The 20444-nt window shown below is 51.1% G+C and overlaps 1 protein-coding gene across 1 annotated transcript; it reads right to left on the bottom strand.

The window, feature by feature from the left end:
- Nucleotides 1-1704: 1704 nt before the first annotated feature.
- Nucleotides 1705-20228, bottom strand: LOC306815886 (olfactory receptor 14A16-like; the record flags this gene model as incomplete). Its single annotated transcript, XM_079332398.1, has 2 exons — nucleotides 1705-2588; nucleotides 20090-20228. The coding sequence occupies 2 exons, from the start codon at nucleotides 20226-20228 to the stop codon at nucleotides 1705-1707; spliced, it is 1023 nt and encodes a 340-aa protein (XP_079188524.1).
- Between the last annotated feature and the right edge of the window lie 216 nt (nucleotides 20229-20444).

Below are 20444 nucleotides of genomic sequence, written 5' to 3'. Positions count from 1 at the left end.
TTTGTCTTGGAGAAAAGGAGGCTGAGGGAGACAAGGCGGTGTTAGGGCACAGGTTGGACTTGATGCTCTCCAATGTCCTTTCCAGCATGGCTGATTCTATGATTCTCTGAAACCACCCCTGGAGAAGTTGAAGAATCAGCCCTGGGCCTCCTCTTCAGAAGGTCCAGCAGCCCAAGCCCCTCAGCTTCTCCACACAGCCCCAAAGCCCATCCTGTCAGTCCTGCAGAGCCTCTCCAGCCCCTCCTCACTGCCCAGAACAGGGAGACCCACATCCAGACACAGCAGCCCAGATGTGCCCCCCTGGCCTGTGGTGCCTCTGGCAAGGGAGCAGCAGGAGGCACTGCAGGAGCCTGCAGACAATTCCTGAAGCACTTGTAGGATCATCCCGCTCCTCAAGGGATGCGTTTCATGGTGCCAACTTAAGAACTGAAATGAGAAGTGCAGCCATAGAGGAAAGGACAAAGAGGGATGGGCTGTTTCCAGGGGAGGGGACACGGATGGGCAAGAGGTGTAAATGTGGATCAGGAAAGAAGAAAGAAAGGAAAAGTGAAGCAGAGGAAATGCTCAGGGCTGTGTGGGGGTGGTTACAAGGAAGCTGTGACTCTGAGCAGCAACATCTGCAGTGAGACAGGAAACTCACAGCTCATGGGAACAAACTTTCTGGCTGACTGCAGAGGTCCCAACAAACCTGAGTGGTTTCCCCCCTAAGCTCCAGCCCTTGCTGGCCCTAGGGGCTGATGGCATTTGTGCTCACTCAGCTCCATCTCCCCACAGCAGCACCATGGGGGTGCTGATGCCTGCTCTGTGCAGTGCAAACAGGGGCTCCTGAGCCAGTGCTGCCGTGTCCATGCCTGCAAGGATGCGGCACCTGTGTGAGCTGGGGGAGAGGCCAGGGCTGCAGAGGGGGGATGTTGTTGGCAGGTGCATGAGGACGCTCTGGGACGCTGCCCTAGGCTGTCCAGCACAGTAGGGATGGATCAGCCCCTGCTCTGCTGCTCCTTGCCAGGGTCTCCCCCTTGCAGGACCTTGCAGAGCACCAGCCATGCTGTTTGCCCCCAGCATGCCCACGGCCAGCCTGGGGCTGCTCACAGGGGTTTTTTCTGCTCAGCATTGGCCTGGCCAACTGTTCTGGAGAGAGCCTGGCCAAGGAGCCTGGAGCCCCCAGGCCCTGCCCGGAGGCATCTGTGCTGCCCCAGAAGTGCCCATGGCCTGTCCCTGCTACAGCCCTGGCACTGCCACCCCCAGGGCTGTGCCAGCCCCAAGAGCACTCAGGCCCTGCAGCAACACGAGGGACAGGAGGGCAGCAGGGCAGTGACAAGGGAGCAGCACTGGCAACACCAAGTGCTGCTGCTGCTGGGCACAGCTGCTGTGCCAGCACTGATCTGCCCCAGCTCTGCACACAGACATTGCTGCTGCAGCTCCAGAGAAGGGAGGAAAAGGGGCATCTCTGGAAAAAAACTTGGTTGGGAGGGAGATCCTTTGGTTCATTTAAAGTGACCAAAAGCACACCTTCTCCTAGACCGAGATTGTGGGCCACACCAAAGATAAAGAGAATAAAAATTTCAAAAAGGACAGAAAAAATGGCAATACTTTGTGAACATAAATGGAAAAGTAAAATAAAGATAAAACCACCGAGAATCATACCAACTAGTTTTTTCAAAGGTGACTTTTATTACAAGTGATTTGCAGAAATTGGCCAGCATTTCAATGGTTCTGAAATTTCCCAGTCATCAGTTTCCATGCTGCAGCCTTGAGCTCCTGGTTCCTCAGGCTGTAGATGAGGGGGTTCAAGGCTGGAGGCACCACCGAGTACAGAACTGACAGTGCCAGATCTAGAGTTGGGGAGGAGATGGAGGGCGGCTTTAGGTGAGCCAATGTGGCAGTGCTGAAAAACAGGGAGACCACGACCATGTGAGGGAGGCAGGTGGAAAAGGCTTTGTGCCGTCCCTGCTCAGAGGGGATCCTCAATACAGCCCTGAAGATCTGCACATAGGAGAAAACAATGAACACAAAACAGCCAAGTGCTAAAATGGCACTAACACCAAGAAGCTCAAGTTCCCTGAGCCTTGAGTATGAGCAGGAGATCTTGAGGATCGGGGGGATTTCACAGAAGAACTGGCCCAGGGCATTGCCATGGCACAAGGGCAGGGAAAATGTATTGACCGTGTGCAGCAGAGCATTGAGCAAGCCACTGGCCCAGGCAGCTGCTGCCATGTGGGCACAAGTTCTCCTGCCCAGAAGGGTCCCGTAGTGCAGAGGTTTGCAGATGGACACGTAGCGGTCGTAGCACATGATGGTCAGGAGAGAATACTCTGCTGACATGAAGAAAAGAAAGAAGAACACCTGAGCAACACATCCAGAGTAGGAGATGTTCCTGGTGTCCCAGAGGGAATTGTGCATGGCTTTGGGCACAGTGGTGCAGATGCAGCCCAGGTCAGTGAGGGCCAGGTTGAGCAGGAAGAAGAACATGGGGGTGTGCAGGTGGTGGCCGCAGGCTACGGTGCTGATGATGAGGGTGTTGCCCAGGAGGGCAGCCAGGGAGATGCCCAGGAAGAGGCAGAAGTGTAGGAGCTGCAGCTGCTGCGTGTCTGCCAGTGGCAGCAGGAGGAAGTGGCTGATGGAGCTGCTGTTGGACATTTGCTATCTCTGGCCTTGGGGACCTGTTCATGGATAAAGAACAGTGACAACTCAGCAGAGGCTGCTTTGAGCCAAACCTGGGCCATTCCTTATAGACTGTCACGCTGTGACCCACCCACCTTTGTTCCTGCTCTGGGAAAACCTTCATCCAGGTCCCTGACTGAGCTCCAGTTGGGCTGTCTGAGTGTGCCAGGAGCAGCCAGGCCTGTGCATGGGAGCTCTCAAGGAGCCATCCCTGCCCCGCTGCCCTGGATTAGGGGCCATCTGGCAGAGGGACAAGTCTGGATATTCAGGATTTGTCAGTGAATGCAAAAAAGCTTAGTAGCATCTGCACTCTCAAATCGAAAGGACCTTGGTGCCAGGGAGGAGATTTAGGGAACTTTTTCCTACCCACACATCATTCCTATTTGTCTGATGTCAGAAATCCCCAGCATTTCTGCTGCACTGAGAGTTTGCCACTGAGAGATGTGAGAAGCAAAGGATTCCCTGTGGCTTAGGGAAGGTGAGGGATTGGATGAGTTCCCAGCTGCCCTGGTTTTGCATCTTTGGCTGGAATCAGAGCACAATCACACTCCTGTGTCACCCTGGGATGAACCAGACCCTGCTCACAGCAGAGGGATCCCTTAATGTCTCACCTTCCCTAAAGGTCTCTGAGCAAGTCTCAGCACTCCTCTCTGCAAGAACACTCACGGTTCCCATGGCAAACCCAACAGCATTTCCTCAGCTGTGGCATCTCTGCACTTCCCTGTGGGACATTCAGGGAATTCCAAGAGGCTCTGGCACACATTTGTATCCAGGAGGGCAGGTCACGGCTTGGAAGAACACAGCAAGGAGACTCCCAGGTGTGTCCATGATGGGATCTCAGGGAGGAGGCTCAGCTCATTCCCCTTTCCCATGGACTGCTTTGGTCTCAGCCCCACAGGTCACAGGGAAGCTTGGACACCCCATTCCCATGGACACTCCTGCCTGGCAGGAATCCCAAGGACAGTGCCTGACTCAGTGCTGCAATCCCAGAGCCTCCCTGAGAACAGCAGTTTACAATGACAATATCAGAAGAGTGCAGGAACAAGAGAAGATGTTGTGGTGCTGCCTGGGAGGGCAGGGCAGAGACAGCCGGGCACTCAGGGCAGTGTTCCTATACCCAGCTGTGCACGGCACCTCCCACACACCAACAGTGCACTCCTGCCACCAGCATTGCTCTGTTCAGCCCCCTCTCCTTCCCTGAGCATCTCCCTGGGCCTGGACATTTCCCTCCTGAGAAATGCCCTGTCCCTGCCAGGCTCACAGAGCCCATCCCACCCTCTGTGCCCTCACCTGTCCCACAGAAACCTGCCTGTCTGCAGGGCCCTGGCTGGGGCAGGGTCTGTCTGCAGGTGGGCAAGGGCAGAGCAGGAAACCCCTGCTGGGCCCTGCAAAGGGAATGCTGGTGCTGCCCAGGGCTGAGGAGTAGCTGAAGGCCCTTTGGGAGGCTCCAAGCAGAGAGACTGACCACACAAAGTTACAGATCTGGTGTCTCTGTAAATGTTCAAACATTACTTTGGTGATCCTGTGTGTCCCTTTCAACTCAGAATGTTCTGTGATTCTGGGATTACAATTCCTGTTTTGCTTCTCTCATCCTTCTGTTGTCTGTAATCAGAAGAGAAAAAAACCGTTGCAAGAGTGTTAGAATGGTAAAGTAAAAAACACATCTTTATAGGAAGCTTCCAGGTGTCCCAGTGGGGATGGGGAACACCCGGCCCCCAATTAAAACAATGTATTAATGTTGATTAATTAGGATATTTAACAGGAATATCCAATAGGAGATTAGGTTTCTCCAGTTGCACACCCCTGGGTCAACACACTGGAGTAGGTCCAAAGGCTTTTTTGTCCCAATTATTTTATGACTGCTCACATTCTGGATAAAAAAAAAACAAAAAACAAAAAAAAACAAAAAGAAAAAAACAAAAAAAAACCCCAAGAAAACATTCTTCTTGTATGTCCTCTTCCTGATAATAACACTATATATTATTTCAGGAATGTATTTAGAAGGTCAGGTTATTGTTCTAAAATCTAAGAGAAAGGCTAGAAAATTAACTAGAGTCAATTAAAGATTATAGTTGTATAAGTAGATAATAGTAGTTTAATAGAATTAATTAAAAGTTTAATGGAGTCAATTAAGAATTTTAATTTTATAACTATGTAATAGTATTTTACAGAGCTATGAATATATGAAAAGTGCATAAAAAGCAAAAATCTCTTTGTCATCACCCCAGTTTTTCTATCCTTCTCCAAGTTGGAAATTCAAAACACTCTCAGGAATTCTCCTGATCTTTACAGCAATAGCAGGCTCACCTTCTTTTGGGAAGTGTTCTCTGGAGTTCTGCCCAGGCTGGTCTGGAGCTGGGAGAAGCCCTGCCCCACCCATCTCCTCTCAACAGCAGCACCTGCCCTGCTCAGGGTCACTCCTTGTCCTCACAGCTTCTCCCCAGCACTGGGAGCAGCTCCCCGGGCTGGTTGAGAGCTGTCCCTGGCATTCAGGAGAGTCCCTACCCCAGCACAGAGCCCTGGGCTGCAGCACAGCCATGGGCACCCCTGGCTGCAGCCCTGGCTGCTCAGTCCTGCAGCAGAGTCTGGACACAGGGAGCTGCTCTGGGCTGTGCCTCGGGTGCTGCAGCAGGGAAACCCAGCCCTGCCCAGGGCCACATCCCCTGCACAGCTCTGAGCGTCCTGGAAGGTCCCAAAAGCTGTGGCAGGTGCCAGCTTCAGGAGATCCCTGCAGGAACTGCAGCTTACCTTCCCACAGCCAGAGAGTGACTGTTTCAAACACTGTGAGGATTTCTGCTCTAGCGAGCCCTCATTGAGCTGTGCTCTGTGCTCCCAGCCTAGGCTGATTTTAACCCCTCTGTGCACCTCTGCTGTGCATGGGGTTGCTGCAGGCAGAGCCCCAGCCCTGCTGGGCTGTGCACAGGAGCTGCTGCTGGGCTGTGCACAGGAGCTGCTCCTGGGCAGAGCTGTCTCTCTGCAGTGCTGCCCTTGCAGGAGATGCCTCTGTGCTGAAGCCTGGCCCAGCTCAGAAATACAGACACAGCAAAAGGACTTTAATAATCCTCTTGAGGGTTGGGGATGTATCCCTGAACATCAGTCCCTCAGAGGGAGCTGAAGAAACCTCTCAAGAACTCCAAGTCAAAATCAAACTCCAAAGTTTCTTCAAGTTTTAATGGATCCCACTGAGGGACACAACTGAGAAAGTGTCCCCAGGTTCCAGTCAGAGGAGGAAATTGGAGGAAGAGCTGACAGGTGGAAACAAAGAAAATCCAAGTCTTGGTGCCCTGGGGCACAGCAGGGTCTGTGCCACTAAGGACACTGAGGAGACACCTTGTCCTGAGGCACTGGGGCCTCCTGGCACAGCCCCAGCAAGGCTGGGCACTGTCACCACTTGTGCTGCCCTCAGTGTCCCACCCACATCCCAGTGGCCTCAGGGATCTGCTGGGACCAGTCCCTGGAGAGCCTTGGTCAGGAATGGTCCTGAGGGCTCTTTCATGCTCCCAAGGACTGCAGGTGTTTCAGAGGACTTTGGGTTTTGCTTTTGCCTTGGAGTCTCTGAGAGCTTTGTGCAATCATGGCCTCCAATTATCCATTTTAATTAGTCTCTTGAGAGCCCTTCTCAGTAACAACACTCAGTGGGTGTCATTAATGCTTCAAGGTACTTCAGTTTTTTTAAGGTACTTTCCTTTTTCCTTTCCTCTCCATGTCTCAGAAGTTTTTGGGCAATCAGGGCCTCTTATTCTCTCCACCAAATAGTCCATGAGAAGCCTGTGTTGGGGATGGATCTCAATAGGACTCATTAATGCTTTGAGACACTTTGGGTTTTTCTTCTGACTTTGCCATCTGGAGAGGTTTGTGCAATCTCCTCTCAGGCCCTAAGGTTCCAGGGCTCAGCACTAAATGCACCACGGGGCTCATTGGGATCAAGCAAGTCCTGATAAAACCATGTCTCTGCTTTGATTTCCCTCTGGTCTAGTGCCATTCATTAGGAAGGTTTGCTGCTGCAGTTATGGAGAAATACTTCAAAGAGCTTCTAAGAAATATGTATTTCTATTTTAAATGATGTCTTTAATTACTGTTTCTTTTTAGAGCAGAAGTGATTGCAGGATTCAGTGATTGATATTGACCCAAGGTCTTTCCTCAGAAGGTTTGGCCTGCTCAGACAAGCTGTGCCTTGAGATCTGACCCAGTGTGCACAACCTTGCTCCATATTCCCCAACCCCATCCTGTCTGTTCTCACTCAACTGGGACCTGCTTTGCTTGGAGAACTGTCTGTACTAGGCAAAGAGGGGTTTTCATCTTTTTGTCTTTTTGAAGCAATCAAAAGCTCCTGAGTTTCCCAATTACAAACAGACACCCTCCTTAAGTGTGTGGCAAGCCCAAAATGCCACCAAGGAGGTTTTTCTTCCCAAGGTTGAACCATGCAAGATCTGTATTAGACCTTTGGATTCCTTGGTTTCATGAGCCCTTCTTGTGTCACCATGAACTTGGGTTCTGTGATGCTCTGTAGTGTCACAATTGATGTTTGGTTACATGGGGCCCCACAGTATCACAGGACTTTCCTTAGTTCTGTGAGTTTCTGTGGTGTCACAATGGATGTTTGGTTCTATGTGCCCCACAGTGTCATAGGTGTCTTCTTTTTTTCCTGTGGTAAACAACAGCAAACCCCACTGGCAAATCCAAATGCCTAGGAAGAAAGAGAAATGGGGACATTTGGAGTGATGGCTTTTGTCTTCCCAGGGCACAGTGGTGTGGGGTGGGGTCCCGCTGTCCTGGAGATGGCTGAACACCACCCTGGCCATGGAAGGGGGAAGAGGCAACAACCTCTGTCCATGGAAATGCAACATCAGAGAGTTCAGGCAAAAGGCTGGGCTTAACAGACTGTCACATACACAGGAAACATCAGTGTTAGAAGAAAGATGTATGCTAATGTATTTACAAATCATTAGGTGGGTAAAAGGATGGATGTTAAGTCCTTTGAAATGAGTGGTAATGTTTCTACTGACTTTGGGCAACTGGTTTGTTATTGGGCCCAGACAGTTTGGCTCCTGAAACAGACAAGGGTCTTCACAAGGCTGAACTCCTGAACTTCAGGGGGAAATGCCAGGTTCAAGGGGTGATATGGGATAGGTGTGTCAGGAAGGTTGTACCTTCCTAGCACCTTGGCCAGCCAGGAAAGGAAAAGGCCACGTGAAGCTGGAAGTTTTGAATAAAATGAGGCTGCGCCTTCTGAAACCTCGAGAGAGAAAACCCTGTGGGCGTGTGCCCCAGTGAACTCTCTCCCTTTTTCAAATTATGTTGAAGTACTCCTCTGTCTCCTTAATGGACATAAACCTCTTGTCTTTAGGGATTTTTCCTGACAGTGAAAACGTGGAATCTCATGGAATCAAGTGTCCACAGTTTCACAGTGCAGCCTCACAGAGCTCTGGATTCCATTGTGTCACAATAGGAACACATGGATCAAAGGCTCCACAGTGGCACAGTGGTCTCTTTCCTGTTGCAACCAGCATGGAACAAAGGCTCCCTAATGGCACTGCAGGGCCTTATGAAATGCAAGAGATCATCCTGATGGAATGGAAACTCATGGAACCAAGAGCCCACTGTTTTACAGCCAGGCCTCATGGAATGCTGGAGACCATTGTGTCACAATGGAAACTCATGGCACAAAGGCTCCACTGTGACCCAGCAGGGCCTCATGGAATCCAAGAGACCATTGTGATGCAATGGAAATGAATGGAACCAAGGCATCATTGTGACAAACCTAGGGCTGATGGAACCAAGGAAACCACTGTGGTCTAATAGAACCTCGAGGAACCAAGGGTTCCTTGTTCAATTGTCAACATATCAAGCTCTCATAAAACTAAGGAGAACATTGTGACACAATGGATTCTCATGGAACCAAGGTCCTGTTCTGACAAAGCATAGCTGGATGGAAACCCAGTGCCACTGGGACATCTCCAGCCTTGGAGGAAGCGAGTGTCCATTGTGACACAGCACAGCCTTGTGAGTCACAGCAGAGCACAGTGACGCCGTGGGACCTTGGGGAACCAATTGTCATTTGTAAAGTGGAGACCCTTGAAAGCCAGGAGACCATTGTGACACTGTAGAGTCACATGGAAGCAAATGTCCACTGTTTCATGCTGCAGTGTCCCAGAGCATGGGATATAGTTGAAACACAATGGAAAAATGTGGAACAAATGTTCCATAGTGAAAACAGGGCCTCATGGAATTCAAGAGACCATTGTGATGGAATGGAAACTCATAGACTCAAGAGTCCACTGTTTCACTATGCCTTATGGAACCAAGAAGACCATTGTGGTGCAATGGAACCTCAAGGAAACAAGGGTCCGTTGTCAGACCAAGGCTATACTTTGACCAAGTGGAGCCTCATGGCACACAGGTGCCACTGGGACCTTGCCAGGCCCAGTGGAAACAAGGCTCCATTATTGCACACCAAGGCCTCATGGCACCCAGGATAGCACTGCGACACAAGGCAGTCTTGGGAAACCAAGCTACAGCTGGAAACACTGTGGGGCCTCATGAAAGCCAGGTGCCACTTGGGTAGTGCCAGGGCATGTGGAACTCAGTGTGCAGCATGACACAGCACAGTCTCATAGAATTCAGCAGACCATTGGGACAACCTGGAATCTCACAGATCCAAGGCTCTTCTTCAACAAAGTGGGGTGTCATGGGACTAGAGGTGCCTCTGGGACTGCCAGTTCTTGCAGAATCCAGTGTCCATCGTGACATAGCACAGCCTTACGGAAACATGGGGACCATCGTGACTAAATGGAATCTCATGGAAGCAATGTCAATTGTGAGCACAGCATGGCTTCATGGAACCCAGGGGCAAGTGGGACCAAGCCATGGCTCATGGAAGCAAGGGACCATTGAGATACAGAGGGGCCTCTTGAAACCTAGAAGAACATTGTGGGACAATGGAATCTGATGGAGCCAACTGTCAGTTGTCAAAACAGCAGAGTCGCATGGAACCCAAGTGAACATTGTAACTCCATGGAATCTCATGGAACAAACTGTCACTTGTAACACAGCAGGGTGTCATGGAACACAGGTGCCACTGGGACATTGCCACTGCTCATGGAACCAAGTGTCCATTAGGACACAACTGGGCCTAATGGATCCACCAAGAGCACAGCTCCTTATTGTCACAGTCTGTGGGTCACATTGAATTGGAGAGTAACAAAATAAAATATGGCACATACAGTGACATTTCCTTGTGGACAGTACCGAAAAATTGAAACCAAGGAAAGAAAAGAACAAACCACCAAATGTTGCCTCTAGTAGTTGCTTGGGTTGAAGGCGAGTAAAGGAGCAGGAAAGGCCTTTGTGAGGGTTTTACAAAGATGTTTATTTCAGCCACTGGTCAGCATCGTTCAGAGTTCGAGGAACAAAGGCTAAGGGGCTTGTGGGGGGGGGGGGGTTCAGGTTTTGTTATGGGATAAGAAGGCGGGGAAATCATTAGGGACCAATTGCCAAGGGGCAGGGGGTGCTCAAGGGTGGGGTTAGGGTGACAAGGCCAACAGGTGAATAGAGTGGGGGTGACCGAAAGGCTGAGCGGCAGGGAGAGGGCACAGGGAGCTTCTTTAATGGGGAATGCCTTTCTGGGTCTCCACAACTCCCCTTTTCTTTTTTATTTAAAATGGCTTTTTTAAAGGATTTTAAAATTAAATGTAAAATTAAGGTAACTAAAAAACGCAAAACGACAAAAACAATCAAAAGCATTCATAAGCCAATTTTTAAAATGCAAGCTATTTCTTGAGTTCTCAGTGTTTGAACAGATTTTTGAAGCATTTTGGAACTGGTAGGAAGGAAGGTGAAGTTTTTTCAGCACGGCTTGTCAGGAAACTGAGTAAGGAAGGGGATCCTTTAGCATGGACTGGAACTTTGGTGACTTTGATTGAGCTTGTATGAGGTAGAATGGGGATAGGGTACCTGACAAACTTTAAATAGAAATCATCAGTTTTGAAGAAAAAACATAGATTATTGCCTTGGGAGAATTTTTTTTCTTCTCTCCCTCCCATATCATCCCCAGCTTTGTATTAAAAAGGAACTTTGGGAAAACAGATTGGCAGCTGGGTAGCAAAGGTAGGGAGAAGCATGCCAGTGGGAGGGAGACTGTGGAGCGGAGAGGGGGTTAGGAATTTGAGGGAACATAAAGAAAGGGTAATGAGATTTGGGGAAATTTTGAAAGGACTTATTTTGTGGATGGAAAAAGGGGAAAGTGGGAGGGAAGTAGGGAAGCAATAGGGATTGGCAGAAGGCACGTATTTGTTTGGCAGGTTTTGCAAATGGAGGAATAGACTTTTGGCCCCAGGACAGCTGAGTGGTGTTTTGTGCTGTTTTTGCTTTTGGGTTGCTGCTGTAACTTGAAGGCTGTTGGCTTTGATGTGTGAAGGACAAGGTTTTCTAGTAGCTGAATTGTAGCTGCAGTTTGGTGCACGAATGCTTCCTTGCACTGGGAATTTACCAGGCCCTGTAACATTTGCTGCCTGAAGGCTCTTTTTCCCTTGTACTATGTCAAATTCCAATTATTCTCCACCTCCTACACTGGGGAGATATTTTCTAGGGTTATTTTTTTTTATTGCAGTTTGATGAACAAACACATCTTCTTTGGTATCATTTCGAGTGATGAATCCGTATCTATTTTTTACAGTGAACCATTTGACAGTTCATAACACTGTTTTAGCAATGATGTTTTTACTTTTGCTGGTGAGTTTGTGTTCGTGTCTGTGCTGCTGGACGTGCTGGTGTCAGAGGGGCTGTTTTTGTTGTGGGTTGGCAGCGGGAGAGCTTGAGAAGTGTGAGCTGCTCTGTGCTGGGGGTGCTGTGCACGCCAGCGGGGCTGAGTGTGCAGGTGGCTCCAGCGGCACAGGGACTTCCCACGGGGCAGGGGGGGCGTGGGGCTCCACAGGGGGCAGGGGGTGCATGAGGTTCCACAGGGGGCAGGGAGTGTGTGGGGCTCCACGGGTGACAGGGGGTGCATGGGGCACCACGGGGGACAGGGGGTGCGTGGGGCTCCACGGGGGACAGGCGGCGAGCGGGGCGGGGTGTGCGGGTGGCGAGCGGGGGGCCGCTTCCGCCGCTTCTCTTTTTGGCAGCACAGGCGAGGAAGCGGCACGGTGGCTGTGCTGGCGATGAGGCTCTGCTGCTGCTGCTGCTGCTGCTGCTGCTGCTGCTGCTGCTGGGGCTGTGGCTTCTGGCGCGGAACTTCTGAGGCCGGAGCGCCACTTTTGGCTTCGGGGTGGCTCCGGAGTGGCCAGCAGCAGTGGGGTGGTCACAGGCTCTCTGTCACAGCAGCTGCTTCACTCGGCTGCTTGGGGGGCAGGGTGTGCATGGGGGCAGGGTCCCGAACAGGAGTGGAGGGGCATGACACAAAAAATGGGAGAGGAGGGGACTCCGTGTGTCCCGCCACGCGGTCTGTGCCATTTTGTACAACAGGAGTGAGGGCAAAATGTGAACAAGAAAACTTTTCTTGCAACAGGAGAGGGGCTGTAGGGGAAGGGGAATGCGGAAAAAGCTGGGGTTCAGCATTTTCTGAACATTCATTAGGAAGCTGAACACCTAGACGAATTAAAATAAACAAATGTAGAGTTTTTATTACTAGAAAGTCTTCACTTTGCAATTTTCCCACTGCCTCATTTAAATTAAAAATTATTTTTGTGAAACGTTAAGATAATTTTCACACAGCCAGCATACTAAAAGTTTCAAATCCCCCTTCAAAAATTGAAATTTGCTGCGACAAAGAATGTTTTTAAATTGGAGATAAATTTCCCGCTGCGAGCAGATGGATCTTACTGTCATTTTTTTCACCCCAAGTCTCTTCCCAGCACACGAGAGTAAAAAGAGATAAAGCAAAGAGTGCTGCAGAGTTTTAAACTCACCACAGTAAGATTAAAAAACAGTCTCGGGCTGGTTGATGTAGATGCATTCATGGAAAAGAGTCCGGGTTCGGAGCGCCATGTGTTGCATTTAGAAGTTGCTTGGGGTGAAGGAGCAGGAAAGGCCTTTGCCGGTTTTACAGAGATGTTTATTTCAGCCTCGCATGGATCCAGGGTTCGGGGAACAAAGGTGAAGGGGCTTGTGGAGCTCCAGGTTTTGTCATGTGATCAGCAGGCGGGAAATCCTTAGGGACCAATTGCCCAGGGACACGGGGGTGCCGCAAGGGAAGGCAGAGGGCCAACAGGGAATTAGGGTGGGAGTGACCAAAAGGCTGACCGACAGGGAGAGGGCACAGGCCTTGTTCTAATTGGGAATGCCTTTCTGGGTTCCGCAGTCTCCCTCTTCGTCATTACTGACACATTTACCAACCTAAAGCCCCCCTCTCTATCTCCTCCCCGTCCCTGGATATGGCCCTGTCAGTTCTGCACTCAGTGCTGCCTCCAGCCCTGATCCCCCTCATCTACAGCCTGAGAAACCAGGAGCTCAAGGCTGCAGTGTGGAGACTGATGACTGGGTGGTTTCAGGAACATTAAAGTGCTGGCAAATTTCTGAATATCACTTGTAGTAAAAGTAATCTTTGATACTTCTTGTTGTTTTCAATTTGAAGCTTTTTTTTTATCTACTTTTCTTTTAATGTTGTCCACAAAAATGTAATTCTTTGTGGCATTTCCCACTTTGATTTTCTCCACCTTCCCTATGACCACAAACTCTGTCAATGAGGAACCGCACCCTCAGTGACTTTAAATTAACTAAAGGATCTCTCAGCAAAGTTTTCTCCAGAGGTGCCACTTTTGTTTCCTTCTCTGGGGCAGCAGCAGCAATGTCTGTGTGCAGAGACTGGGGCAAATTCATCTGCTGACAGAGCACAGTGCTGCAGAGAGGAGATGGAGCTGAGTGAGCACAAATGCCATCAGCCCCTGGGGCCAGCAAGGGCTGGGGGACTGGTGGGGAAACAACACAGGATTTTTTTTGTGGAGGCCTCTGAAATTCTGTTCCCATGAGTTGTGAATTTCCTGTCCCACTGAAGACGTTGTTGCTCAGAGCCAGGGCAGCCTGGCAGCCACCCCCCAAACTGCCCTGAGCATTTCCTTTCCTTCACCTTGGATTTCTTTACTCTCTCAAAATTCTGATTTCTTCCTCTTTCCAATCCCTCTCCCCTCCCCTACAAACAGCCCATCCCTCTTTGCCCTTTCTTATCTGGCCCCACTCCCCATTTCAGTTCCTGAGTTGGCACCATGGGAATATCCCTTGGGGAGCAGGATCGTCCTACAAGTACTTCAGGAATTGTCTGCAGGGTCCTGCAGTGCCTCCTGCTGCTCCCTTGCCAGAGGCACCACAGACGAGGGGGCACATCTGGGCTGCTGTGTCTGGGTGTGGGTCTCCCTGTTCTGGGCAGTGAGGAAGGGCTGGAGAAGCTCTGCAGGACTGACAGGATGGGCTTTGTGGTCTGTGAGGAGAAGCTGAGGGACCTGGGCTGCTGGACCTTCTGAAGAGGAGGCCCAGGGCTCATCCTGCAATTGCTCCAAGGGTGGTTTCAGAGAATCACAGAATAAGCCAGGCTGGAAAAGATCTTGGAAATCATCAGTTCCAACCTGTGCTCTGACACCACCTTGTCTCCCCTGAGCCTCTTCTTATCCAGGATAAACATCCTCAGTTCCCTCAGCCACTCCTCACTGTCCTTGCATTCCAGACACTTCAACAGCCTTGTTGCCCTTCTCTGGACATTCCAGCCCCTCCATGTCCTTCCTAAATTGGCCAGCCCAGAACTGGATACAGCACTCAAGGTGCTGCCCAACCAGTGCCGAACACAGAAAAAAACCCATTGCCCTGATCCTGCAGGCCACACCATTCCTGACCCATACGTGTCCCAGGGGTTGGATGAGGGAAATGCTGGGGAGGGAGTAGGGACAAAGTGATATTGATGGTCAGTCTTCAAGGATCTTGATTTTCATATCTATTCAGATTGCACTAGAAAGTGCTGGGAGTCAATATCAATTGGAGATTACTAGATCTAGAAACAGGAAAAACAACAACACAAACCAGTTATCTCTCCATTTTTTAAAACATATTACATTCACTTGAAATACACTTCTGAAATCTGTTTAATTAACCACAAAAGAATTGAAAACTTAAATTATTCCCAAGGGCTTTTCTTGTTTGGGTGTTTTGAACAAATGTTTATCAGCATGTGTTGCTGAATTCCTTAACTGAAGAGATCAAGAAAGAAGAGAGCTCTGGACTAGTAAAATTCATCAGCAACCTCCAAGTGGCTGAGGACCCATCCTCATTACAGCAGCAATGAACAGAAATGGGCACAGCTTTGTGGCTGCCCCAGCTCTGGGATGGGCCCTGGGCCTGGAGCAGGAGCAGCTCTGCTGGGTCCCAAGGCTGGGGCTATTGTGCTGCCCTGGGCAGATGGGATGGCAGCAGGGGTGGCAGAACTCTCAGGAGCTCAGGGAGAGGGGAGCAGGGCACACAAGGAGCCTCCTTTTGCCTTGGTCAAGCACCTTGCCCATGGCTGGGGCTGACTCCTGTCTAAGCTGCAGCTGCTGTGCCCTTGCCAGGGGCTGAGGCTGTGGGGCCACTGCCCAGAGCCCCCTGCCCTGAGCAGAGCTGTGGGGCCAGAGCCGGCTGGGCTGTGCTGGGGAGAGGCCCTTGGTGCTGTACAGAGCTCAGTGCAGCTGGCACAGCTTGCAGGGAGCTGGGCTGGCCTGAGAGAGCCTGCCAGAGACACCAGCAGTGCCCATCTCAGCCTGGCTGAGCGTGCAGGGCCAGGACTCAGCCCAGCCCTTGTGGGGCAGGGCCAGCGCCTGGGGAAGGCATTGGAAACAGGCAAGTGGCCCAGAGAGGAGGCTGCTCTGTGTCCTTGGTGGCATGCACAGAGCAGGGAGGGGCCCAGGACATTTGTTAGCACCAGCCTCTGTCCCCAGACATTGCCAGCCCTGGCTGCTGAGCCCAGGTTTGCCCTGGGCTGAGTTTGGCTGTGGCCCAGCTCCATCCTCCTGCGGGGCTCAGGGCCTGTTCCCAGCCATGGCCAGCCCTGCCCAGCCTCTCTGCTTACAGGAGTCCTCAAATGTTCCAATGGATCCCTGTTTCCATAAGGTCTCACTGTGTCACGATATTCTCATCAATTCAATCAGGCCCCACAGTGTCCCAAAGTTCTGCTTGGCTCTGCAGCTTTAAAATGGCCCTTGGTTCTATGAGACCCTGCAGTACCACTCTGCCCTTTGGTTATACAAGACCTGGAAGTACCACAATGATCCCCTTGCTTTCAGGAGGCCCTGAAGTGTCATAATGGCCCTTGGGCTCCTTGAGACCCCACAATGTCACATTAGACACTTCTGATCCCTCTGTCTCATGGGTTCCTTGATTCCATGACCCCTTGCAGTGTCACAATGCTCTCCTTGGTTCCATGAGGCTCTGCTGTGTCACAACAGTCCCTTGTTTCCATGGGACACCCCAGTGCCACAAGGGTCTCCATTGCTCCAGAGTGTGACAATGGACCCTTGGTTACAGGAACCCTGCAGTGTCACAGTGGACATTGGAAGGCTGGAACCCCTCAGCTCTGGGGCCAGGCTGAGAGAGCCTGGGCACAAGAAGGCGCAGGAAGATGTTAGAGCCCATCCCAGCATCAAAATGGGCTTTGAGAGAGCTGGAAAGGGACTTCCAACAAAGGCCTGGAGTGACAGGACAAGGGGGAATGGCCATGAGGTGAAGGAGGGCATGTTTAGATGGGACATTGGGAAGAAATCTTCCCAGTGAAGATGGTGAGGCCTTGGCACAGGTTACCCAGAGAGGCTGCAGACTCCCCACCTCTGGAGGAGTTCAGGCCAGGTTGGATGGAGCAATCTGGTCCAGTGGGAGCTGTCCCTGCCCATGGCAGGAGATTGGAACTGGAGAATCTTTAGGATTCCATCCCAAGCCATTCTATGATCCTAGATTTGCCCCTTCCTGCCTCATTTAGCAGCAGGTTGTTCCTTTTGCAGCCATTTACTGCAAACACAGTGACTGAATTGACTTTGCCCTGGATGTTGCCTGCAGCCTCCATCAGCTCCAGCTGAGCTTTGGCTTTCCTAAACACATGAACACACACTGAGGTCAGATTTATGAAATCCTCCTCCTGGTCATTGTGCCGTGGCTCATGCCTGGCATTTGTCCCTGAGGCAGCACAGCCACCCTGGCCAGCAGAGGCCCCACATCCCCCTCACCAGATGCAGCACAGCTCAGGCAGTGTTTTGGGTGGGCACATTCCCCACCAGAGTGTCCACTCCAGACCTCAGTGTCCAGTCCCACCACCCACCCATGCCAGGGATGACAGAGAGCCCTGCTCTGGCGTCTGCCAAGGGCTGAGTGAAGAGGGAGCCTGGGCAGGGCTGATGCTGCCCCTACAGCGGTGCTGAAATCAGCAGGAGAAAGGAGATAACCACAGAACAAATAGATCAAGAAACTGGGAGGAGTGCCCAGGTCTGAAAGTGGCTGATGGAAGAGGTTGGAGGGATGCTCAAAGTCCTGCCTGGGGCACCTTCTCAGGCTGGCCATGCCACCAAGGCCACAGACTAACCTCCTCAGTGCTGCATTTGCCTGTGTGAGATCCCTGCCAGGAGACTGGTACAGCACCACACACGTGCTGGAATGTGTCCTGGCCCTGCAGAGTCAAACAGCTCGGCTGACACAAGTGGGTTTTATCTCCTGGGCACTTCCCAGTCTAGCCCAGCTTCTGGCCAGCTCAGCCCAGCTCAGCCCAGCCCAGCCCAGCAGCCCATTTTGTGTGAGATTCATGGCAGTGCCCACTCTGGGGTGCTCCAGCACTGGGAGAACTCGCCCCATAGCCCTGGCCCCTTGAAGGGCTCAGCAGCTGCTGAGGGGCAGAGAGGGAGGTCAGCCTCCACATCAGCCCCAGGGCTGGAGCTCCCCATGGCAGAGGAAATGGAGCTCAGTGACTGTGCAGAACTGATGGTCCTGGCTCCAGGAGATGCCCAGCACAGGCTGCCTCTGCCTGCTCAGGGCCAGCCCCTCTCTCTCCCCTGGCCTGCACAGCAGCCCTGGGCAGGGACAGAGGGGCCTGGCAGAGCTGGTGCTGCAGCAGCAGCTTCCTCTGCATTCCTGCAGGTTCAGAAACACTCCCTTGCTCCTCTCCCTGGGTATCCCTTTCCCCAGCTGAACATGTCCTGGCTGGCCGGGCTGACTTGTGCTGCTGGCCCAGCCCCTGCTACCCACAGAGCCCTGAGCTGGCACTGCTGCTCAGGACACACCAGGTTCTGCTGCTGTCCATGGCTGGGGCTGCAGGGAAGCAGCAGCTGCAGGGGGAAGGTTGCAGAAAGGCTCTGGGCACTGAAGCTGAAAGGGGCACCACAGGGTCTGCAAGTTCCCTGTGTGGGAGCTGAGCTTGTGACCCCTTGAGCCCTCCTAAGTGCTGGGGCTGTACCTGCAGCTCCAGAGGAGATGTGACAGTTGGAAACAGAGACAAATAATTCCTGCTGGATTCTTTATTGTCTTTGCTTATACAGGTGACCTGGATCCATATGTACAGGAGGTGCTTTGAGTCATATAACACTTCTAGTGTGATAAGAATAATATTTTTTAGCTGAAAATAGCATTTCATGCATAGTACACAATGAGAAAAAAGACACATGATCAGAACAGCATCTGAGTTTTTCAAAGAATGAAAGACTCATTGATGTTCCAGTAGTCAAACCTGCTCAAATACTTTCCTCAGGGCTTCCTTGAGATGAGAGGTGACCACCAGAGTCCAAGGCCAGACAGAGCTTTCCATCCTGTCCCGGCAGAATTTGTCTGGGAGAACCCTTGCATATAGGGAATTTTTCAGGGGGAGTATCAATTTTGGCTATGGGTACATGGAAAGATGGATGTTTCTTTTCCATAGGAAGGAAAGCACAGGACCCCAGTTCTCCAGGGGCAGATGAGAGGCAGCCCTCAATGTTCCAAGTCAGCCAGACCTGAGAGGTAGCCCCCAGGAAGCAGAACCAGCCAGATCTGTTCCATTTGCCCTTTGGTTCCATATGGTCTCTCAGTGTCACAATGTTCTCCTTGCTTCCATGAGGCCCTGAAGGCTCACAATGGTGCTTTGGTTCCATGGGCCCCCACGGTGTCACAATGTTCTCCTTGCTTCTGCAGTGTGACAATGGCCCCTTGCTTTCATGAGGCCCTGCAGGTTCACAATGGCCATTTGGTTCCATGGTACACCACAGTGTTACAATGATCTCCATTATTCCATTGGGCCTTTCAATGCCACAAAGTTCTCCATGGATCCACGGTGCCCTTCAGGATCACAGCGGCCCTTTGGCTGCACATGGCCCTGTAATGCAACAACGGCCTCTTGGTTCCACAAAGCCCTGCTGCTTCACACTGGCCCCTTGCTTCAGTGAGGACTGTGCTGCCTTAAGATTTTAGCCTTTATATTTTCAAATCCTGCACTGCATTAGTATCACTGTATACACTAGGAGTGAGAAAGAGAAAAGGAGCTCGGAACCTGAAAAGGCCTAGCAAATTTTGCCCGGGCCCTCAGTGGTGTCCACAGGTCCCCATTTTAGTTTAAAAGAAAAAGTAAGAGAAGTGTTTGTAATCCTCCACAGGGCCCTTTGCAAAGGAGAACAAACAACACTCAGGAGATCCACAGATACCCCAAAGTGTCCAGGGAAGTCTTCTCACCTGGTGCCTTTCTAACAAACTTAATTCTAATACAATAACAAAAAACCCGCCACCATTCACCAGACTTATAATTTCTAATACATTTCAAAGAACTCATCTAACAATGTCCAATAGCTTAAAACAGTTCCAAGTGAACAGAAAGAGTTCATCCTCTGATTGTAGAGGGACAATCTGGCTGGTGATCAGCATGTTGGTCAGCATTTGAAGGCTGTGCCTCAGCTGCATCCTCTCTCTGATGTCGCAGGTCAGGGCAGACACACTTTGCAGGCAGCCAGAGTACTCCAGTATCCATTGAGACCCAAGCATACCCACAACCCCAAATGATGAGTTAGTCATTAAGTGACAAATGCTCCGCCCGGGGGGACTTTATGGGGGGGCAGCTCCGGCTTTGGGAAATTCCCAAAATAGCAGACAGACTCTTCCTCGCTCTGTTCTGAACCTGCCTTGCTCCATTCAGAGCCTGCCTTGCCCTCCTCCCCCTCCATTATTTTTTGATTAATGATTACCAGGTGTTTAACAGAGGGGAGACATCCCCTTCCCACAGGGATCCATACAATCAATCCCCTAGCTCTCCCCAAGCTTTCGAAGAAAAGGCCACTCCTTGATCTTCAGAACCCGCTCTCCTTGGCCCACGCTAACAAAGCAACCAATTCCTCATCCACAATTGGCGCGTCCAAGACTTCGAGAACATCCCTCCAAACTGAGAGTATGGTTTCCTCCTGCTTAGATAGACAATTTCCCATTATTTCAGATTTTCCCACCTAGCCGCTTTGCTGGGAGGGGGAAAAACACAGAGTACCTCTCTCGATGGGGAGAAAGACAGCCAAAACATTGCTTGCAGCTCTCGCTGTCCAGGCTCGATCAGGGCTCCGGGCCACTTCAAGCTGCTGCGCGCTGCGGGGGCTCTGCGCACTCTGAAGTTCAGAGACTGTCCCCATCACGCCATACAAGTTGAGTGCGATCTTGGTGAATATCACCAGATGTCGCTATGCACGCTAGGAGTCACATAAAATAATGACAGACTTCTTCAGCTGTGTGGCCAAAGAAGCAATTTATTGAAAGAGCAAACTACATTTTATAGTGTGGTTTGCTAGTCTCAAACAGAACAGCAGTCCATTGGACAATAGAAGAAAACAAATTCTGTGACATAGCGT

Source organism: Erithacus rubecula (assembly GCF_903797595.1).
Source record: "Erithacus rubecula genome assembly, contig: scaffold_274_arrow_ctg1, whole genome shotgun sequence".
Lineage (NCBI taxonomy): Eukaryota > Metazoa > Chordata > Aves > Passeriformes > Muscicapidae > Erithacus > Erithacus rubecula.
This window is presented reverse-complemented; position numbering and strand designations above follow the sequence as displayed.